The sequence below is a fragment of the Pipistrellus hanaki genome (genome assembly GCF_964339955.1).
Source record: "Pipistrellus hanaki genome assembly, chromosome: 16".
In the NCBI taxonomy this organism is placed as follows: domain Eukaryota; kingdom Metazoa; phylum Chordata; class Mammalia; order Chiroptera; family Vespertilionidae; genus Pipistrellus; species Pipistrellus hanaki.
Window position 1 is genome coordinate 19,234,187 of NC_140518.1, and position 22,365 is coordinate 19,256,551.

The 22,365-nt window shown below is 36.5% G+C and overlaps 1 protein-coding gene across 2 annotated transcripts in view; it reads left to right on the forward strand.

The window, feature by feature from the left end:
* The window catches only part of GDPD1 (glycerophosphodiester phosphodiesterase domain containing 1), a 44,616-nt gene that overhangs the window by 11,343 nt on the left and 10,908 nt on the right, over positions 1 to 22,365 (forward strand). For both annotated transcript variants that reach the window (XM_084861750.1, XM_084861751.1), the window contains exons 3-11: positions 6,042 to 6,177; positions 6,959 to 7,004; positions 11,902 to 12,020; positions 12,529 to 12,618; positions 13,222 to 13,355; positions 15,947 to 16,006; positions 17,055 to 17,106; positions 17,495 to 18,999; positions 21,463 to 21,591. In XM_084861750.1, the coding sequence (XP_084717876.1) occupies positions 6,042 to 6,177; positions 6,959 to 7,004; positions 11,902 to 12,020; positions 12,529 to 12,618; positions 13,222 to 13,355; positions 15,947 to 16,006; positions 17,055 to 17,106; positions 17,495 to 17,617 (760 nt within the window). In that variant the 3' untranslated portion in view covers positions 17,618 to 18,999; positions 21,463 to 21,591. The remainder of the gene's footprint in view (positions 1 to 6,041; positions 6,178 to 6,958; positions 7,005 to 11,901; positions 12,021 to 12,528; positions 12,619 to 13,221; positions 13,356 to 15,946; positions 16,007 to 17,054; positions 17,107 to 17,494; positions 19,000 to 21,462; positions 21,592 to 22,365) is intronic.

The window sequence follows — 22,365 nt, forward strand, 5'->3', positions numbered from 1 at the left end:
CAAAAGATAAAGAGAGAATATTAAAAGAAGCAAGAGCAAAGAAGGTAGTAACTTATAAAGGAGCACCTATACGATTGTCAGCTGACTTCTCAACAGAAACCATGCAGGCCAGAAGGGAATGGCAAGAAATATTCAAGGTGATGAATAGCAAGAACCTACAGCCAAAAATAAGCTACCCAGCAAAGCTATCATTCAGAATCGAAGGCCAGATAAAGAGCTTCACTAATAAAAAAAAGCTAAAGGAGTTCATCACCACCAAACCAGAATTATATGAATTGCTGAAGGGGGTTCTTTCAGAAGAGAAAGTAAACAAAGATAAAAATTATGAACAACAAATACGTAATTATCAACAAGTGAATCTAAAAACCAAGGAAATTAAAAAAAATCTGATGAATAATATTAACTGTTGAATATAATAGAATCAGAGGTATGGAAGGGGAGTGAACTGATGATTCTTGGGGAAAAGGGGAGAGGGGGGCGTGGGAAGAGACTGAACATAAACTGTGCACCTATGGATGAGGACAATGGGGAGAGGGGAAAGGGCAGAGGGTGGGGTGGGAACCTGGTGGAGGAGAGCAATGGTGGGGGGGGGGGGGAAGGAACATTTGTAATAATATGAAAAATAAAAACATTAAAAAAAAAAAAAAAAGAAACATTGGGAGGCAATGGTGAAAAGAAAGTCCCAGGCATATGGCATGAGCTTAAGACTTTGATTCTTCCCTCTATTTTATTTTATTTTTTTTATTGAGCATCTTTTTTTTTTTTTTAATATATTTTATTGATTTTTACACAGAGAGGAATTGAAAGGGATAGAGTGTTAGAAACGTCGATGAGAGAGATACATCGACTGGCTGCCTCCTGCACACCCCCCACTGAGGATATGCCCGCAACCAAGGTACATGCCCTTGACCGGAATCGAACCCGGGACCCTTCAGTCCGCAGGCCGACGCTCTAACCACTGAGCCAAACCGGTCTCAGCTGTTTTATTTTTTAATATATTTTATTGATTTTTTACAGAGAGAAAGAGAGAGGGACAGAGAGTTAGAAACATCGATGAGAGAGAACCATTGATCAGTTGCCTCCTGCACATCCCCGCCTGCAACCAAGGTACATGACCTTGACCAGAATCCAACCTGGGACCCTTCAGTCTGCAGGCCGTCGCTCTTTCCACTGAGCCAAACTGGTTTCAGCCTTCCCTCTATTTTAAAAGTAGTATAGCCAAAACCGGTTTGGCTCAGTGGATAGAGCGTTGGCCTGCAGACTAGAAGGTTCCAGATTCGATCCTGCTCAAGGGCATGTACCTTGGTTGTGGGCACATCTCTGATAGGGGGTGTGCAGGAGGCAGCTGATTGATGTTTCTCTCTCTGATGTTTCTAGCTCTCCATCTCCCTTCCTCTCTGTAAAAAAATAAAATAAATAAAATATATATTTTTTAAAAGTAGTGCATATTCATTATAGAGTGTTTGTAAAGTATAGAAGAATATATGTTAGAAAAGAAATCATTTGTATTCTGACCAAATTGATCACTGTTATTAATTTGCTTTGTTAAATTAAACTACTCACTGCTTATTGTGCCAAAAAGCAAGGACATGAACAGGACACAGCAGTCAACTTGAAGGAGCCAGTGATGTTGACTTGGTCATTTGGTTAAGGTGGTTTCTGAGCATTTTCCACTGGGAAGTTAGTCCTTTATTCTTTGTAATTAATAAGTGTTTTTATAGGAAGGTACTTTGAAACTACATAAATAAGCATTCCTTATCAAACTTTCCCTAACACCTGGCTCTGGTACTATCTCTTACTAGTTGCTTACTGAATGAGATACAGAACAGGGTATTCAAGAACAAAGCAGAATATTAGCAGAAGACAGGATGAAGAAGATAGAACCCCATCCATAATAAACATAGAACCAAAGACTAAGGAATTATATTACATACACACACACACACACACACACACACACACACAGTCACTAAGCCCTTGAGTATGTAAAAATCTGGTTCTTAAGAGCTAATAAAACTAGGTTATTAAACTAGGCTGTCTTTGTAAATACCCACAGGACAATTTGTTCCCTTTGGTATTAACATGAATGGTAAGAGAAAGAAACAAATTGTATTAGCAATAGCTGGAAGTATAAGTTGGCAGACAGTCAAAGTAATTAATCAACGACCTGATTCTTATAATATTTTTTGGACTATCTAGTTAATATAATACCAATTATCTCATCAATGAAATGGGAATGATAATACAACCTCAATATTGTGAGGAGTTAATGAAATTCAAATAAATTCCTTAACAAAATTCCTATTGTAAATTGTATGCATAGCTTCTGTGGAGTTTCAAGTAATTTCACATCTTCTTTTATAGCTAGAGTTTTCTTTTTCTAGAAAGTTGAAGCCTGGCTTCCCTAACCTTTTTCAATGTTTGTCATCAACTTGTCAGAAATTTAGCTACAAAATAACTGGTGTTTCAGTTGATGAAGATACATACTATTGTTATTTATGGAAATTTCTGAAGGCCATAGTGATAAAAAAAATTCTATGTTCTAGCTATTTGTATATCAAGTTGGGGTAATTTATTAGGATAACTTATAAATTGTCCTAAGTATACTTGCTATTGCTCTAAATTTTTATTTATTATCTTGTTATTAAGAAATAACAAGTGTGGCTCAGTGGTTGATCATCAAGCCATGCACCAAGAGGTCACTGGTTTGATTCCTGGTCAGGGTACATGTCCATTTTGCCAAGCTCCATCCCCAGCAGTGGGGCATGCAGGAAGTAGCTGATTGATGTTTCTCTTTCTACTTCTCCCTTCCTCTCTAAATATTATATGACAACAATATTTAAGGAAATTAAAAAATACAGAAAAATAACCTACCAACCTAAAAGCTGTTTTGTATATTGTACTGTTTTAGATTTTACTTTTATATATTTGTGGCTCTAACAAAGAAACAGTTGGCAAACAAATATTCTCTTTTAAAGTTGAGAATTTAATGCTCAGGAGAAAAAAAAATTCCTTTCAAAATATTATTGCTCATTGATAATGTACCTTGTCACCCAAGAGCTGGTGGAGATGTACACTGAGTTTCATGTTTTCTTTTTTTTAGATGTATCTTTATTGATTTCAGAGATGAAGGGAGGGAGAGAGAGAATTTCATTGATTGGCTGCCTCCTGCACATCATCTACTGGGGATCAAGCCCGAAACCCCAGCATGTGCACTGTCCTTTGGTTCATAGGTCAAAGCTCAACCACTGGGCCACACTGGCCGGACCTGAGTTTAATGTTTTCATTCCTGCTAGCGCAACATCCATTCTGCAGCTTATGGATCAAGGAGTAATTTCAACTTTAAGTCTTATTATTTAAGAAGTATATTTTGTAAGGCTATAGCTGCTTTAGTGATTTTCCTGATATATTTGGTCAAAGTAAATTGAAAACCTTATGGAAAAGATTCACCATTCTAGAAGATAAGAACATTATGATTAATGGAAAGAGGTCAGAATATCAACATTAATAAGAGTTTAGAAGAAGTTGATCCTAACCCTTGTGGGTGACTTTGAGAGCTTCAAGACTTCAGTGGAGGAAGTAACTGCAGATGTGTGGAAATAGCATAGTGACTAGAATTAGAAGTGGAGCTTGAAGTCATTACTGAATTGCTGCAATCTCATGATAAAACTTTAATGTATAAGGAGTTGCTTTTAATAGGTGAGCAAAGAAAGTGGTTTCCAGGGATGAAATCTAATAAAGTCTAAAGTGAAAAAAGAAAGGGAGAAAAATTAGCTCTGGCCAGTGTGGCTCAGTGGTAGAGCATTGACCTATTCCAGTGGTCGGGAAACTGCTGCTTGTGAGCCACATGCGGCTCTTTGGCCCCTTGAGTGTGGCTCTTCCACAAAATGCCATGGTCTGGGCGAGTCTATTTTGAAGAACTGGCGTTAGAAGAAGTTTAAGTTTAAAAAATTTAGCTCTCAAAAGAAATTTCAATCGTTGTACTGTTGATACTTGGCTTTGTTGACCAGTGAGTTTGCTGACCATGGGCCTATGCAGTCGAGGATCATAGGTTCGATTCCTGGTCAAGGACACATACCTGGGTTGCAGGTTTGTTCCCACTCCAGTGGTCTGGGCACATGCAGGAGGCAACCAATCAATGTCTGTCTGTCTGTCTGTCTGTCTGTCTCTCTCTCTCTCTCTCTCTCTCTCTCTCTCTCTCCTTTCCTCCCTTCCTCCCTTCCTCCCTCCCTTCCCACCTCTTTCTCCTTTTCCCCCTCCCCCCTCACTTCCACTCTCTAAAATTCTATGGAAAAAATATCCTTGGATGAGCATTAACAAAAATAAAAAATGGTAAAGAGGAGAAAATGTAAAGTAGTGTGGGTGTGAGATTATGGTTAAACTTTTTAACTTAATGTTTTCGAATGTTCCTTATAATAGTGTTCTGATATGCATAAAGTCTAATGTGAGGTGGAATCTATTCCTGGAAAAGATGCTGACTAAATAGTTGACATAACAAAGGATTTAGAATATTACAAAAACTTAGTTGATAAATCAGTGGCAGGGTTTGAGAGGATTGACTGGATAAAATGCTATCAAACAGTATCACATGCTTCAGAGGAATCATTTGTGAAAGGAAGAGTCAACTGATGTAGCAAACCTCATTGTTGTCTTATTTTAAGAAATTGTCACAGCCACTCGTCTTCAGCCACCTGTACTCTGATCACTTAGCAGCCATCAACATTGAGGCAAGACCCTTCACCACCAGAGATTATGACTCACTGAAGGTTCAGATGATGGCTAGCATCTTCAAAAGTATTTTTTAGCCGAAACTGGTTTGAATAGAGCGTCGGCCTGCAGACTGAAAGGTCCCAGGTTCGATTCTGGTCAAGGGCATGTACCTTGGTTGTGGGCACATCCCCAATGGGGGGTGTGCAAGAGGCAGCCGATCGATGTTTCTCTCTCATCAATGTTTCTAACTCTCTATCCCTCTCTCTTCCTCTCTGTAAAAAAATCAATAAAATAGATTTTAAATAAATAAATAAATAAATAAATAAATAAATAAATAAATAAAAGTTTTTTAATTAAGGCATCTACATTGTTTTTTAGACTTAATGCTCTGCAAACGTCTTTAAGTGGGTTCCTTGGCAATCAAAGCTTAAGCCAGTCACTTGCATTATAAGAAAAAAATGTCAGGGCTTACACTACCCTACACTGTAGCTGTGTAATAAATTTTGAAGTCATGAGGTGTGAGTCTTCAATTTTGTTCTTCTTTTCCAAGATTGTTTTGACTCTTTGGGGTTCCTTGAGGTTGCATGTCAATTTTAGGGTAGATTTTTCTGTTTTTGCCAAAAATATCATTGGGATTTTGATGGAAATTACATTGACTCCGTAGATCAGTGTAGTATTTGCATTTAACAATGTTAAATATATTCTAATTCTTGAATGTGGGATGTCTTTCCATTATGTATTTCTTCTTTAATTTCTTTCAACAGTGTTTTGTAGTTTTCTTTGTATAAGCCTTTCTCCTCCTTAGTTAAGTTAATTTCTAAGTTTTTTATTCTTTTTATGCTATTGTCAGTGGAATTGTTTTATGATTCCCTTTCCAATTTGGACCCCTGCCCTCTTTTTTGATCCTTGCTTAATTGCCCTGGCTAGAATTTCTAATCCTGTGTTGAATTAAAATGTCAAAAGCTGGCATCCTTTCCTTGTTTTTCACTCCTTTCATTTTATAGATGTGGCAATGTAGGCCCAGAGGGGGCATTTACTTGTCCAATGTTATACAAGTTTGTAGCAAAGCAGGAACTGACACCTAGATCTCCTAACTTCTGGCCCAGTGTTCTTTCCATTCTAATTGGGTTGACAGAAGCTAGGATAGCTAGTTATGGAAAGACAACATGCTTCTCTTCTTCTGAGTTCCTTTAGAATATTTTCACATCAGTTAGTCATAATAGGTGACAGTGTTGAGAAATTTTAATATTACAGATTTTTAATTTTTTGCTGTTTGATGTATAATTCCAAATTTAAGTTTCATAATGTCATTATTCTTTGTATTTCTTCAGTGCAGTTACTATTGGAACTGATATGCTGGAATTGGACTGTCATATCACAAAAGATGAGCAAGTTGTTGTATCACATGATGAGAATCTAAAGAGATCAACTGGGGTCAATGTAAACATCTCAGATCTCAAATACTGTGTAAGTATAAAAATGCATGATAAACTGATATCTAGTAGATCTTGGGCCTGTAACATTTTTAAAAACAGTGAATGCCAGATAAATAATAAAATAATAAAAAATAAATGACAGTGGTTAAATAATGAATGTCAAAGGGAATTTTAAAAAACTATTCTGAGTTTCAGTAAAGATGTACTCACTATGTACATATAGAGAGTCTTATTGTAAGTAATTTAACAAAATTCAAAAGTCCTCAAATGTAAAACTACTAGAGTTCAATTCCTTGAAATACTTTTTAATTTGCTTTATTTGGATTAAATATATAAATTAGTTTTACCCTTACAGTATGGGAAAGAACCCTTTAAAAAGCTGGTTTTAGTAGTAAATCCTGATAAATAGAAGGAAAAATGCTGTTTTACCACCTAAAGAAAACTTATGTTAATAGGATACTATCTTATTGAATGTCCAGTATGTTTTTTTATATAGTTGTGACCCTGCTGTTTATTATATATATTGTATTTTTTTAAGATCTTGACATAATACACATTTTCTGAACTTTTTGTTTTTAGTGGACTTTAGTTTTTAGAGCAGTTATAGGTTTACAGCAAAATTAAGCAAGAAAATATAGAGAATTCTCACATAATTATATGATTAAATTGCTTTTGGAGATTTTCTGCTACAGGGTACCTTACATATGTGTATTTTGTTCTTTTATTTTTTGAAGAAGCAAATATTTATGTCTTAATGTAATACATTAAAATATTGATTTTTTTGAGAGCTAACTCTTTTCAATCTTTTAAAGGAACTCCCACCTTACCTTTGCAAACTGGACGTCACATTTCAAAAAGGTAATATTTCCCATTTGCAACTTAAACATTAACATTAAAGTGTATTCACTTATGTTGAGAATTAGACATATAGGCATGTTCTCTTGTAATAGTAAGTTACAGCTTAAAAGTACTGCCCTCAAAACATTCTCTTAGGCCTAATCTGAAATCTTGACCCTAAAAATATGTCCAGAGATTTAATTAGCTCATTCTACTAAAATTATATACAGTTAATTTGAGCCAATACTAATGATAAGAAACCTATATATTATTAGGGACACTTTGTACCTCTAATGCTTCCAGTTCTTAAATATTACTATAAAATATAGTAATCATAAATGAAATAAATGAATAAATTGAAGGGATCCCTTTCAGATCCTTACTAATTGTCTCACATTTGATTCTATGTCATTCAGGTGCTCCATATTTTAAATTTTAAAGAGAATTCTGTTTCTCAAATCATCCAGTCCAGTCAGTGTGGTTCAGTGGTTGAACATCAATCTATGAACCAGGAGGTCAAGGTTTAATGCCTGGATTGCTGGCTTGGTCTCTAATGGCAGTTGTGCAAAAGGCAGCTGGTTCTCTCTCATCATTGACTAGAGGGCCAGTGCATGAAAATTCATGTCCTGGAGGGTATGGGGGAGGATCCCTCAGCCCAGCCTGCCCCCTCTCACAGTCTGGGAGCTCTCAGGGGCGGGAGGCAACCCAGCAATCGGGAAGGCGACACCCCACTCACACCTCTGCTGCTGCCATTGCCGGCAGCGCAAGCCTTGGCTGGCCCTGGTTACCTGAGCCTTGGGCAGCTGGGCAGCTGACATCGAGGCTTGCCAATGAGTTTGCAAGTGGAGTTTGCAACCTGGGCAGGTGGGGGGCTGAGGGCAGGTCCGGCCACAGTACTTGCGGATACACTCACACCTGCCGCCACCACCCCCACTCATCTACCTCCCCCACCCCTCATGGTTGAAAGGACTGGAGGACTCTGGCAGGACTGAGGGGACTGGGCACCGCCATCTTTGTGATGATCAATTTGCATATTCCCTCTTTATTAGATAGGATGTTTATATCTCCTTCTCCCTCTCTGAAATCTATAAAAATATATATAAATAAGTAAATAAAAACCATACATTTCCTAGTCAGCTTCACTTTTCAGTTAGCAGCATAACAGTTTTCTTTCCTTTGAGAGAGCATATCTTATAAAGAAACATGTTCCTTGGCCCCAATTTGTTGGTTATGCTAGAATGGAAAATACACCTTGAGATACAGGTTGCTGAGCAGGTATAGTCTCCCACACTAGCACAATTCAGCCTCATGCTTTGAATGATTCAAATGTAAGTCAGTCACACTATGAGATGCTATAGGTCAGGGGTCTTCAAACTACGGCCCGCGGGCCACATGCGGCCCGCAGAGGAGTCTGATCCGGCCCGCCAGGTTTTTGGGCAGTGAGCGCAGCCGAGGTGTTACAGTAGGAATTAGTAGTTCATATAGTCCGGCCCTCCAGCTCTCTGAGGGACTGTGATCTGGCCCCCACTTTAAAAAGTTTGAGGACCCCTGCTATAGGTTATCGTCCATGGTATGGCTTGGATATACTTAAAAGTTTGGTCAAAGGATCTATTGATAATAATTTTCAAAACGTACTCTTAACTTCTCAGTGAGCTACATTTAAAATTGGTCAGTAAAATTTCTCTTTGGGAAATTTTATTTATGTACTTATTTATTTATTTTGGAAATATTTTTATTTCATTTTTCCCACATGTTTTTTTTTTTTAATATATTTTATTGATTTTTCACAGAGAGGAAGGGAGAGAGATAGAGAGTTAGAAACATCGATGAGAGAGAGTCATCAATCAGCTGCCTCTTGCACACCCCCCACTGGGGATATGCCTGCAACCAAGGTACATGCCCCTGACCGGAATCGAACCTGGGACCCTTCAGTCCCCAAGCCAACGCTCTATCCATTGAGCCAAACCGGTCTCGGCGATTTTTAAAATATATTTTATTGATTTTTCACAGAGAGGAAGAGAGAAAGAGAGAGAGATAGAGAGTTAGAAACATCGATGAGAGAGAGTCATCAATCAGCTGCCTCTTGCACACCCCCCACTGGGGATATGCCTGCAACCAAGGTACATGCCCCTGACCGGAATCGAACCTGGGACCTTTCAGTCCGCAGACCGACGCTCTACCACTGAGCCAAACCGGCTTCGGCATTTTCCCCACATGTTTTAATACAACATTCAGTTCACTCGTTGTGAGAGAGTAAAGCTTACTATGTATTTTCACAATTGAGTTTAGTAGCTCATGCTGGCTGTTCCTTGAGCCTGGAATCCACTTCCATTGGTCTGAAGAAATTCTGTTATCCTACTAAGCTTAGCCTAAACGCCACATCCTTCACAAAATCCTCTGACCGATCCCTTTTCTACTCTACTTCCCACCTCCCCAAACCTTGTCATGGGTGAGTCTGTTCTCAGCTCAGGATCTGTCCTTGTCTGTGGGAAATTTTAGAAAGGCAAATAAAAATTAGAAAACCGTTTAAATTAGCTAACTCTGAGTGATACTTAGATCTGATGTTTGTTGTTTTTTGCCTTCCAGGTAAGTATCATTAAGCTGTCTTGGTTTCAGAAAATACCTTTCTCATTCTTGTAATTAATAGGATTATACTTAACAACCTTTTCTCATAGTTGTGTCGATTGTGAACTTGGGAAAGTTAAGAGAATTTCATGGGTGGGGAGTAGGGACGGGCTAGAAGGGGTCAATTTGGTGCAAAAGGGGACATATGTAATACTTTCAACAATAAAGATTTTAAAAATAATGATAATAAAATATAATTTTTTAAGTAAAAGAAAATTTCAGAAGTGAAGTTTTTCCCTTTGTGTAGAGCAGAACCAAAGCCCCATAAAAATGAAAAGATCATTTGAGAGAAAAAAAAGTTTTAATTTTTTTCTGGTTTTTATTCCTCCCTCATAAAGTCATAAAACTTTTGGATGTGAAGAGACCTTTGAGACTATCTGTCTCTTCCTGTTATAGATAAAGAAAGAGGCCTAACGGTGTAAATTAAGGTCACACAGTCAGTAAGTGACAAAGCTAGGACTTCATCTAGGTTTTCTCCTCACCAGGCCAGTATTTAGCTACACCATATTGCTTCTCCATCTGGAGAAAATAAACCTCCGGAAATACAAAGAAATATAAAGGATGGTTGAAATCTTCTTTTAATTTTTTCATGACTCAATTTTCTTTGAATTGAGTTGTACTCAACACATTACTGAAGTAGTGTGTATTACTCTTGCCTGAACATAATATTCTCAATATCTGAAAAATTCAATGATGATAACAGAGCAAAACTTTAGAAGTAATTTCAGTAACCACTGATAGGCTATAGTTTCTACCTTTCTATATTCTCAGCTGAGACTCTGTAACAAAAGAGAGATTAATATGAGAAATATGAGAAAAACAAGCAGAAGTTTATTAATATGTATGTCTCATGAGAGAGACTCAGAGATGGTTAGAACCTGGGTTTATATAGCATTTTAACAAAACAATAATATTTTTTCAGAGAAGTAACAAGATAAAGGAAAAGGACTTTGAATTTTTAGGGTGGCAAATTTTAAGAATGCACAGATGTGGGAGAATAATGGAAGATAAAGGCTAGTCAGTTTGTTATATACAGTCCTCTGGTGCTGATAAGGGTCTATGGTTGTGGGTGATTAATTTTTGTACAAATATAAGTGTTGTTTTAAAGCAAAAAGGGGAAGGGCAGAGAACCTTTCTTGGATCTGCTTCTCCATTGTCTTCAATTAAAAATAATCCTTATACCAAAGCCGCATATTTTGGAGTGGCAGACACTGCTACCTTTCAAGGGAAATGGTTAAACGAAAGTAATTAAATTGATATATGGCTATGGAATATGGAATATTTTTAAAACTTTAAAATAATAATTGTAGTCCTGGCTGGTGTGAGTCGGGGATTAGAGCATTGCCCCACACACTGAAGGGTCATGGGTTCGATTCCCAGTCAAGGGCATGTTACCTGGGTTCCAGGTTTCATCCCCGTCCCAGTGTGGGCACATGTAGGAGGCAGCCCATCAGCGTGTCTGTGTCTCTTCCATCAATGTTTCTCCCCCCCACCCCCCACTCTCTAAAAAAAAAATTAATGAAAAAATATCCTAAGGTGAGGATTAACCAAAAATAATATTTATAGAATTAGATCGGTGGATTATATCAATGTCAGTATCATGGTTATGATACTGTATTACAGTTTTACAAGGTTATCATTGGTAAAGGGTGCACAGATATCTATTATCTCTTACAATTTTATGTAAATCCAGTTAATCTCAAAAAGTTTAATGAGCCCTAGCTGGTTTGGCTCAGTGGATAGAGTGTCAGCCTACAGACACTACAGACACAGGTCCCGGATTCAATTCTGGTCAAGGACACATGCTCAGGTGGCAGGTTCCATCCCCAGTTGGGGAGAGGGGGGGCGGTGCAGGAGGCAGTCTATCAATGATTCTCTCTCATCATTGATGTTCCTCTCTCTCTCTCTCTCTCTCTCTCTCTCTCTCTCTCTCTCTCTCTCTCTCTCCTCCTTCCTCTCTGAAATTGATTAAAAAATTTTTTTTAAGTTTAATGAAAAAAACTTTAAACAATTATAAATACGGTGTAATAACATGCAATACTTATTTTTTACTTATATAAAAAGATCAGGTTAAATATGTAGGTATACTATAACTATTAAATTATGCATAGAGGGGAAAAAGAATAGAGAAAGTATACCAAATGGTCACAATGGTTATATCTAAATTGTTGCATTTATATGATTTTTCTTTTTATGCTTTTCATCATTTTGTAAATGTCCTATTATGGCTACTACTTTATCTCTTCTAATCATCAAAAAAATAAGTTATCTTTTAAAAACCTTGCTTTCTCAGCATGCCAATGTGAAGGAAAAGATAACCGGATTCCGTTACTGAAGGAAGTTTTTGAGGCCTTTCCTAACACTCCCATTAACATCGATATCAAAGTCAACAACAGTGTGCTGATTAAGAAGGTACTTCAGGCATTGCCTCCTCTGAATGTGTTGCATGCATCCAATTTCACAAACTAATAAGGCTAGAGTAGATAGCTGCATAGACTGATAATGTGCAAGGAAATGTGATGCTCTGTGTTGTTTTAAATAATGCCCTGGTAAAAGAGATCACTTTACTGTCGGGAAGCCTGTTTTCAGAGTTGTCATGTCTCAGTCGTGGATAAAAGTGAGCTCCTGTGAGCTAATAGTTCTGGCATTTGTATGATTAACTTCTAGTTTCACTTATTTCATTTTTAGTTAGTGCATGTCAAATTATTAAGTAGTTGTATTCTATTAGATAAATGATATGATGGTAAAATGTAACTAATTTCTTATATTTTATAAAATAATCTTAATTTATACATCGGTTCTTCCAAGATTTTGTACTATTCACTGGCAGATAGTCAGTTATAACCCATTTTTTAAAATGAAATAATGTAAGTGGATTTCCAGTAGGCACATCTATAAAAATGTGAATTTTCACTTACAGGTTTCAGAGTTGGTGAAACAGTACAGACGAGAACACATAACAGTGTGGGGTAATGCCAATTATGAAATTGTAGGAAAGTGCTACAAAGAGGTAATTCTTTCAAAAATGACACAGAATGACCTTTGTTATTGTTATGTATAGATGGTAGGTTATAGTGATATTTTTTAATATGAAGACCAATGGTACTGGGTGAAAGCAACTAACCAGAGTTTGCTAATAATAGAGATAATGGATTTCTTAGAGGTAATGGACCTTGCAATTAAAGTTCAAAAAAATTGGACTGGTTTATAGGATTGTCACCATTCGGGGCAACTAAGTTAAGGGTATATAAGACTCTCTTATGTTTTTACAACCTCCTGTGAACCTATAATTATTTCAGAATAAAAAGTCCACTTTTGGCTCAGAACCACAGAACTTTTCTTTTGATTCATATTTGTTTTCTAGAAGCCTCTGGCTTTCTATCATTTTATTTATTTAGGTAGATAGGTAGGTACTTGGTTTTGTTTTTAGTTTCCTGTCATTTTAGAACTTAAAAACTTACAAAATTAATGGAAAAAGTACCTTCTGGTGAGGATTGACCAAAAAAAAAAAAAAAAAAAAAAAAGATAAGAGTCTTGGGAAATTTTTAGTATTATGAAATAATCCTCTCTTTGAGCAGTTGCAAAGTAACATAATATTGTTTGTGTCTTTTAGAATTCAGATATTCCCATTCTCTTCAGTGTACAACGTGTTCTGCTCATTCTTGGCCTGTTCTTCACTGGTCTCTTGCCCTTTGTGCCAATTCGAGAACAGTTTTTTGAAATCCCAATGCCTTCTATCATATTGAAGTAAGTGGTTACCTGTTTTCATCAATTATCAATTACAGGAGGACTAAGATAAAGCTCATTAATATCAATATTAATGATAAAGAATAGACTGCTATAGTTATGTCCGTGTTTTATTAGCTGACCTATATTAACAGTGCTTTTTGCCCATTCTCTAAAACGAATAATACTAGCAAAGGATTATAAGTATTTAATCTGGGCCCATTTCATATAACAATGACTTTCTGTGCCTATGTATTCAGAAGTCAGATAAAAAGAATTGAGCTTAATTATTGAAGTTTAATCTCTTATTCTAACATCTACCGTGTTTCCCCGAAAATAAGACATCCTCTGAAAATAAGCCATAGCGCATGGAAAGATAAGACAACACCTGAAAATAAGACCTAGTGCAACTTTGGGAGAAAAAACTAATATAAGACACTGTCTTATTTTCGGGGAAACAGGGTAGTAACAATTGCCCTCCAACTTTCCTTCTTCCTACTACTATACAAAGCAGAAAACCCATTAAACTTGAAATTCACCACTAGTATTAATATATTTAAGAAGAAATACAGCCACCCCACAACAACCCAAAAGAAACTTCTGGAGATAGGAGAAAGAAAATGATAGAATTCATTTATATAAGATATTTCTCTGAATGCATAACTTCTCTACAGGATACAAAGCCTTGCTTTCACACACTAACTTACTACAAAAGAAAAAACAAAACAAAACTATTAGTGCCTGACAAATAATAAACACTCAATAAATGATAGCTTTTATTGTTAAATTATCTTTAACTTTATTATTAAAGACAGCTAGTTTCATCTCCTGTACCCTCAGAATGTGATTTCTAGCTATAAATTTATAATAATAACTAAATCATCACAAAGGAATTCAGAGTTCCTGGGAGATCATTTAAATGTGATTTCACCTGCATGAAAACTTTTTTCATTCTCCAAACAGAATTTTTTTAAAAACCAAGCTAAGCCAGGCTGGTATTGCTCAGTGGTTGAGCATCAGCCTCTGAACCAGGAGGTCGAGGTTCGTTTCCCAGTCAGGGTACATGCCCAGTTGTGGACTCGATCCCCAGTGTGGGCCATGCAGGAGGCAGCCAATCAATGATTCTCTCTCATCATTGATGTTTTCTCTCTCCCTTTCCCTTCCTCCCTGAAATCAATAAGAAATATTTATTAAAAAACAGCAACAAGCTGAATATTAGTCATTAACTATTTGAGAATATTGGTAAGAAAAGGAATTTGGTCAGTACCCTTGTATTCAGCATTTATATTTCATACCAGTTTGAGTTACTTAGTGATGAGCATTTTTATCTATTCCTAGTTATATTTATTAGCGGTCTTTGTGGCTATTTCTCATATAAAACAACAGAAATCTCTTCTTGTTTACAAAGAAATAAATTTTTTTTAAGAAATAATTTTCATTGCTAAATTAAAATGATTCCTAACTATTTATTCCTAGTGTACTTAGCGTTTCTCTGACCTGAGATGAACTTTTGAGCTCTCTAGATTGTCTCTATGTGTTCCTTTTAGAAGCTAATATTATTGAAACACAGACCTGAAAAAATTAGAATTTTTTCATAGAATTAATCTTTTCTCTAAAGAGTGATTATGAATTAAGACATGGGTAAAACATGTTGTATGCTTTAATGTTTTGGGGTTCTTTTATGGGAGACAATGGGAACTTCCTAAGACAACATAATAATTTGTATTTAGTGAGGTAATTTAGTATTTGAGGTATTAAATCCCTCAGATTCCTGAAATAGCAACCAGGACTTTCCACCTTGGCTAGAGTTAGGGAAAAGAGGATTTTATTTAGAGAGCTTCTAAATAAAAACTGAATTCAAAGAGAAAGGGCAAAATGAATTTAAGTGTGGGGACTCAAGATTATACTAAGAGTATAGAGAGGTGGCTTTAGAAAGAAAACAAGGAATTAAGAGCTGGGGAGATTAAGAATCACTATGTGCTGTTAAACTTAGAAAGAAACTAAGAAATCTTCATAGTAGAGAGGCTAACTGAGACTTCCTATGGTCACAACCCAAAGTTAATAGCACAGGTAGTGGTGCTGCTCTGGCCATCAGTAAGACTGAAGAAGGAACAGCATAGGTCTAAAAGTCATGTCCTCTTTCAATAGCAAAAATAATTAAAAAGTACAGGGCCTACATCTTTAAATATTGAAAGGGAAAGAAAAAGAAAAACACATGCTTTTATATGGATTTTTTTTTGTCTCATTTTTACCCCAAATATCTTTTAATCCATACTAAGTTTGGTTGTGTGTTTTAAGTCTACTATATACTAAATGATAGCAGATGCAGCAAGAGAAAGTTGGCTTCACCAAAATAAGAAGAGACATGAGCCCTAGGCACTCAGGGTCTCTAGAAAGATAACTTTTTTTAAACCGTTCAGTCGTTGCAAAAAGCCTGAAATCAGTGGAAAATAGAGAGCCCAAATGGGCTTTATTTTAATTTATGTTTGTCTTTTTAGGAATTTTTTTTTTTTTTTTTAGTACATACTAAGTATAAGGCACTTTCTGTTTTTGAACTTGTTTTATTTTATCACACTGTGTTTCTAATTTATTCAAATTTTATTTTGTCTCAGGTTAAAAGAACCACACAAAATGTCCAAAAGTCAGAAGTTTCTCATCTGGCTTTCTGATATGTAAGAATTTTCATTTCTTGATATTCAAGTTAGTGTTTTAGCTATATCTATTAAATACTGTGCTCAAACTTAGTGTGATCTTTCGACATATAATTTGTAACAAGGATGTGTTGAGTATCAACTATACAAATGAATGTATATGAGTCATTTAGAATTAGTTTAATTATTAGTCAGAAAGCCTTAGGAGGAATTTAGGGAGATAATCTCATTCAACGTGAACACAACCCACCCAAAGTTAAATTATTTACTTGAGGCTACCTAGCTAGTTAGTAGCATTCTAATAAACATAAACGAAATAGAAATTAGATGTATCCCTAGCTGGTTTGGCTCAGTGGATAGAGCATCAGCCTGTAGACTGAAGGATCCCATTCTGGTCAAGGGAAACATGCCTGGGTTGTGGGTTTGATCCCCAGTAGGGGACATGCAGGAGGCAGCCAATCAATGATTGTCAATCATCATTGATGTTTCTATCTCTCTTCCCCTCTCCCTTCCTCTCTGAAACCAATAAAGATATTTTTTTTTTAAAGAAAGAAATTAGATGTAAAGCTTTTAGTACAATAGTTCCCATCTTGCTCAAGTGATTTGTATTCTAAAAGTTCACTTTTAGTTGGTTATTTGGAACTTTAAAAAAATGGTTTTTTCCCCCTATATATAGATAGTATAATTAAAGGACATTAGATTTCTAAGAGAGCTCACAAAAGACTGATCCATTCTGTACATGAATTACGATGTTATAGAACTTGACCCAAGTTTGCCATCTTATTTTAACTTGCAAATTTAGGAATGCAGACTCCAGTGAGCTGCTCCAATAAGAATGGGTCTCTTGAGGATCTAGTGGTAGCAAGGAGTAGAAAATTGGTTCTGGTTGTTCACCAGCCAGCAGTGAAAAGAGATCCAGCAGTTAAGATATAAATGTATCCATAGCAGTGGTTATTGTTTGAGGCCATTGCTTAAAACTCTAAATTAGGACTACATTAGAACTAAGGACTAACTTTAGTCCTTCCTAAGGCTAAGAATTACCTAAATCTGTTCTGCTTTTCTCTTCTAGTTTATTAATGAGAAAAGCTTTGTTTGACCACCTTACTGCCCGAGGCATTCAGGTAAGTTTCTGGAAGGATGAATTTTTGGAAAAAGACTAGTTTACCAGTTTAACACAAGTATAAGTAGCAGGAACTTTTAACGGACTTAATTTAGTCCCAACTCTGATGATGATGCTTGCCTGGTTGACATATGAAGATCTTAAGTTCTGCCTTACAGTGAACAAGAAAGCATTGGCATTTCAGTAACTACAAGTCCACTTATGTAGAGGTAAGAGTAGCTAAAGGCAGAGGGTAGGTCAGGGCATTGAGCAAAGTGGAATTTTTTAAACTAAGAGTCCTGTTATTTCTTAAAATTGCAGATAAATGCTATTATAAAAATAATTTTCTTTTTAAAATAATTTTCTATGTTAACATTTGTTCTCATACTTCTCATGCTTCTAATTTTCAGGTGTATATTTGGGTATTAAATGAAGAACAAGAATACAAAAGAGCTTTTGATTTGGGAGCAACTGGGGTGATGACAGATTATCCAACAAAGCTTAAGAATTTTTTACACAGTTTTTCAGCATAGAAAAGGAAGTATTCAGAAGCATTCAAAGAAACCATGAAAAGACCTAAGGGGAAAAAAATTTCATTATCATTTTCCTAAGCCATTTTCAGAATGGTAAAAGGTTTAATCAGTTAAGTTTTTATTACCTCATTTTTAAGCTGCCTGAGAATGTAGAAACTCTATATTGTATATTTATTTTAAACAATATTGCATATTTTGCATTTGTAAATAGTTTATTTAGAAAGATTATTGATTGAGATTTCTGTATATGATTATATTGTTATAAGTAATTCTGAAATCAAAAGACTATTGGATAATTTGATAATTTCACTGGAATAAGGCCAGCTCATTAGTAAAACAAAACTATTAAAGGCCACTATAGCTATTTTGAGTTGTCTTACTATTTCTAGCTACATCTTAGTTGGTGGGAGGAAATGCAGTGGAAGGAGAGCTTTGAAATCATTGATGTGGTTACCTGACAAATTGTACATGTTAACAGAAGGCAGACTCAAAGAATTAACTGGAAGTTTATTATTTGATCAGAAATAAAATCTGTAGACTGAATTAGATTTCATAGTTGCTATTGTTAATGGGGACATTCTATTGTATTTGGAATCCTCTTCAGGTGTGTAACATGTTCTTTTACTTTTGGCAGGGGGGGAGGGGTAAATATTAAAACTAGACTTATCAATTGTAAATTAAGACAAGATCCAAATAATCATATTTTTATGTTTCCTGTAAAGAAATTTAAATTTTCCATTTTGGGCAATGACTAAGTGTTTGAGCTTACATCTAGATTTTAAGTAACATCTTGAATCCTAATCACATGAAACTGATGAAAGTGCATATCATTTGTTAATACTTGTAGTATAAACTACCTGTTCCTGATCTCTTAGAATGTATTCTGAGTATTAATGTGGAAATGAAAATTTCCAAGGCATTAGCCATCACTTTCTCTGCTTTTCTGATGTGACCTCATGTAAATCTGTTTCTGATTTTATGGACTAATTTTCGTGATCTCTTTGGGAGTTGAATGTAATCTGGATTAATAAGTGTCTTTTACCTAGATCACATCTCTCACTTAGAGTCTGCCAGTTTGCAGCTAAGAAGGATGGCCAGACTCTCACTTATCCCTGGATGATATAAGTAACATTTGCCTTTTTTGTTCATACCGAAATAAAGTTTTCCAAGAACAAAATAAGGGTCCTTCATTGTTTGTTTGTTTTTATAGTTGTAAATTCACATATACTTTGTAGATTTTTCTTTTTGCAGAATTTGATGAGGTGTTGAATTGATGAGTAAACGCACCTGAGATTTCTCTCTAGTCTAGAGTAAAGAAAATGTGGAAACACTTTTATGGTAAAGAAGTTGCTTCTTGGCATGTGAACAAATAACTTGGGCAGGTAATCCACTATATCAGTCACTTTCGCAATAATTTGTTATTATAGTTGCTAGGGATCATATTTGATATAATTCTTTTTGTTATTTCTTTTTACCAAATTTTGCTTTGTTATGATTCAGAGCAGTTCATATTGTAGGGCCAGCATATATTTTGTGTCAACCAATAGAAGATAAAGTACCCAGTATGGTAAAGATGTTTAGAAAGTCATGTTTTAGAAATTTGATGATTTTATAGTCAAGGTGACTAAATCACTTTTATTAAGTATAGTAGCTTTAACAAGAGAGTTGATACTCACTATCAGAAAACATTTATATACTGCTTTTCTGATTGGGGTATCATGTTTTAAAATAGGCTAAATAGCCCAACCAGCCTGGCTCTGGTTTAGTATCAGCCTATGAACTAGGAGGTCACAGTTTGATTCCCAATCAGGCACATGCCCAGATTGTGGGCTCTATCCCCAGTGGGTCGTGCAGGAGGCATCTGATCAGTGATTCTCATCATTGATGTTTCTATCTCTCCCTCCCTCTCCCTTCCTCTCTAAAATCAATAAAAATATATTTTATAAATAAATAAAATAGGCTAAATATCCTCACATTTTGATATAGCTATTGGTAGCATGGTGGACAGCATAAGTGGGGAAGACCTTTCTGTTGAGATGCAGCTGGCACTAGATTTGACAGAACCAGCTGTAGGTCTAGTCCAGCATGTCAGTAGTATTCCAGGTACATGGCATTTGGCAGGCATTTCAGTAAGCAAGGTCCCAACCAAAGCTAGCACCCCGGTCTTGGAAATAAGCTCATTTTATGGAACAGAAGAACAAAGCGATAACACTGGACTAATTATAGTAGTAAATTGGTACTAAGTCCTAGAGCTATTACATCTCTAATTTCTGGCCAGGCCTGATTCTAAAAATTGGGGTGGGACTCTGACAACAGTGGGCATTTAGAAATCACAACTGTAGAGAAAGAATGGCAGTAGTGAATTGAGATGAAAGAACGTAAAAGTAAATCTTAGTATGTTCCAGTATGGGAAGCCATTAGCAGAGTACAACGTGAATGATGATTCTCCTTAGAGTTGTGCAACATGGTGGCCCTGGGGGGGTACATTGAAAAAAAAAAAGGCCCTAGCCGGGTAGTTCAGCTGGTTGAGCGTCATCCCAATTCACCAAAGTTGCGAGTTTGATCCCTGGTCAGGGTACATACAAGGATCAAACAATGAATGCATAAATAAGTGAAACAACAAATTGATGTTCCTCTCCCTTCCTCTCCCTCTCTATCAGATCAGTAAAAAAAAAAAAAAATTTTAATGGTCAAGAGAGAATCTGCAGTACTTACGAGTGCCAATGGAAGAGTGCCAGGTTGAAGAGTTTGTTCTGAACTGAAAGTCTTAGGACTTTAGTAGGTGTCTAAACTTAAGACATTAAAAACAAGCACTAAAACTGTTAGACAATAAATAATATGACATAATCATTTCAGTAACAAAAAGAAAATATAAATAGCAGTCTGAGACCAGGCACCAAAACAAGGTCAGAGCTAAAACAGTCAGATTCAAAAGTCAGAGATGAGAATGCAGAGAGCAATGGTGCCAGATGAGTACTGGAAATATCAGAGGGAACACTTTGTGAAGTATTATACATGATTGACTGACCACTATACTGTACACCTAAAACTAATACAAAACAATATTGAATGTAAACTGTAATTGAAAAATAAAAAACTTAGGGTTTTGTTTAGTCGAAATAGTTTTGGCTCAGTGGATAGAGCATTGGCCTGCGGACTGAAAGGTCCTGGGTTCGATTCTGGTCAAGAGCATGTACCTTGGTTGCGGGCACATCCCCGGTAGGGGGTGTGCAAGAGGCAGCTGATCGATAATTCTCTCTCATCGATGTTTCTAACTCTCTATCCCTCTCTCTTCCACTCTGTAAAACATCAATAAAATATATTTAAAAACAAAAAAAAAACTTAGAAAAAAAAAACAAAAAACTTAGATTGTACATCAACTGTAATTGAAAAAAATTATTAAAGAAAAAAAATTTTTTTAATTGTTTTAAAGAATGCTGAGAGCATACAAACACAATTCATAAAGCCACCAGTGATGTTAGGCTTTTCTGCCTCTGGACTGTTCGGAATGCTAATTCAAGGCTTGAGATTCTGTATTTAAAATGAAATCAACTCACTTGTGATTTATTTAGCCTCATCAACAAGAGTTGATAATTTATATTAAGAGAAAAAGAAGAACTCTTAAAGTAAATGAGCGTGGAGAAAAGAGTGACAGAGTCAATCCCTTGAATTGGCGCACAGCATTTTCAGCCCCTTGAAAGCAGAAGTGGCATCTTTTATTTAGTGAGAGAAAGTGGTTATCAGCATTGTCCAAAATAGGACATTGAGAAGGCAGGGTCTGGGGAGGATGATAGCATTTGGCTTAGAAGGAGGCCTCCTTAACTGTGGTTCACTTATCTCTCTAGTTGATGGAACTGATACCAAATTGCAAAGGACTGAAGTGGACTGAATGGTACTAAATGAGGCTAGTAAAAGTCAGCCACTTATTCAAAGGAATTGGAGAACCAGGACATTTGAAAAGACAGCAGTATCAAGTGAGTTGTGTTTTAAATGGGGAGGCTTATAAATGTATGAAAATGAGAAGGGGCTAGTGGAGAGAGATTGGAGATATTAGAGAGAGGGGACATGTGAGAAAAGATCCCTATCAAGACTGAATGGGTTGTACTTATTCAACAAATATTTATGAATGCCTGCCATGCCTGGCACCTGGGTTATAGCTGTGAACCATACAGAACAATCCCTGCCCTCCTTAGGGCATTTAGTCTTGTTAGTAAGTAAGTGAGCTGAGAGAAAAGGAAGAAGCAGGATATATATTTTTCTTATACTCTAGGGTAGGGGTGTCGAACTCAATCAGAGAAGGGGCCAAAATCTAAAATCCAGCCTAAATCGCGGGCCGAATGGTTTACTGAACAGTCATAAACTGACAATGTCATAAACTGACAGCGGAGTGCAGTGATGACAGCGTGGTGCGGGCCACATTGCAAGGCCTGGCGGGCTGGATTTGGCCCGCGGGCCTTGTGTTTGACACATGTACTCTAGGGTAACATCCTATATAATAAAAGCCTAATATGCCAAGTGTCAGACCATTTGTACAACCGTTTAACCAGTTGCACTGACTACCAGGGGACAGATGCTCTGACCAGTAGGTTAGCTTGCTGCTGGGGTCTGGCTGATCAGGACTGGATGAGACTGGCCGAACATCCCTGGAGTCCTCCCACAGTCCCTCCAAGGCACCGATCGTGCACCGGTGAGATCCCTCAGCCTGGCCTGCACCCTCTTGCAGTCAGGGATCCCTCGCTCCTTACCGC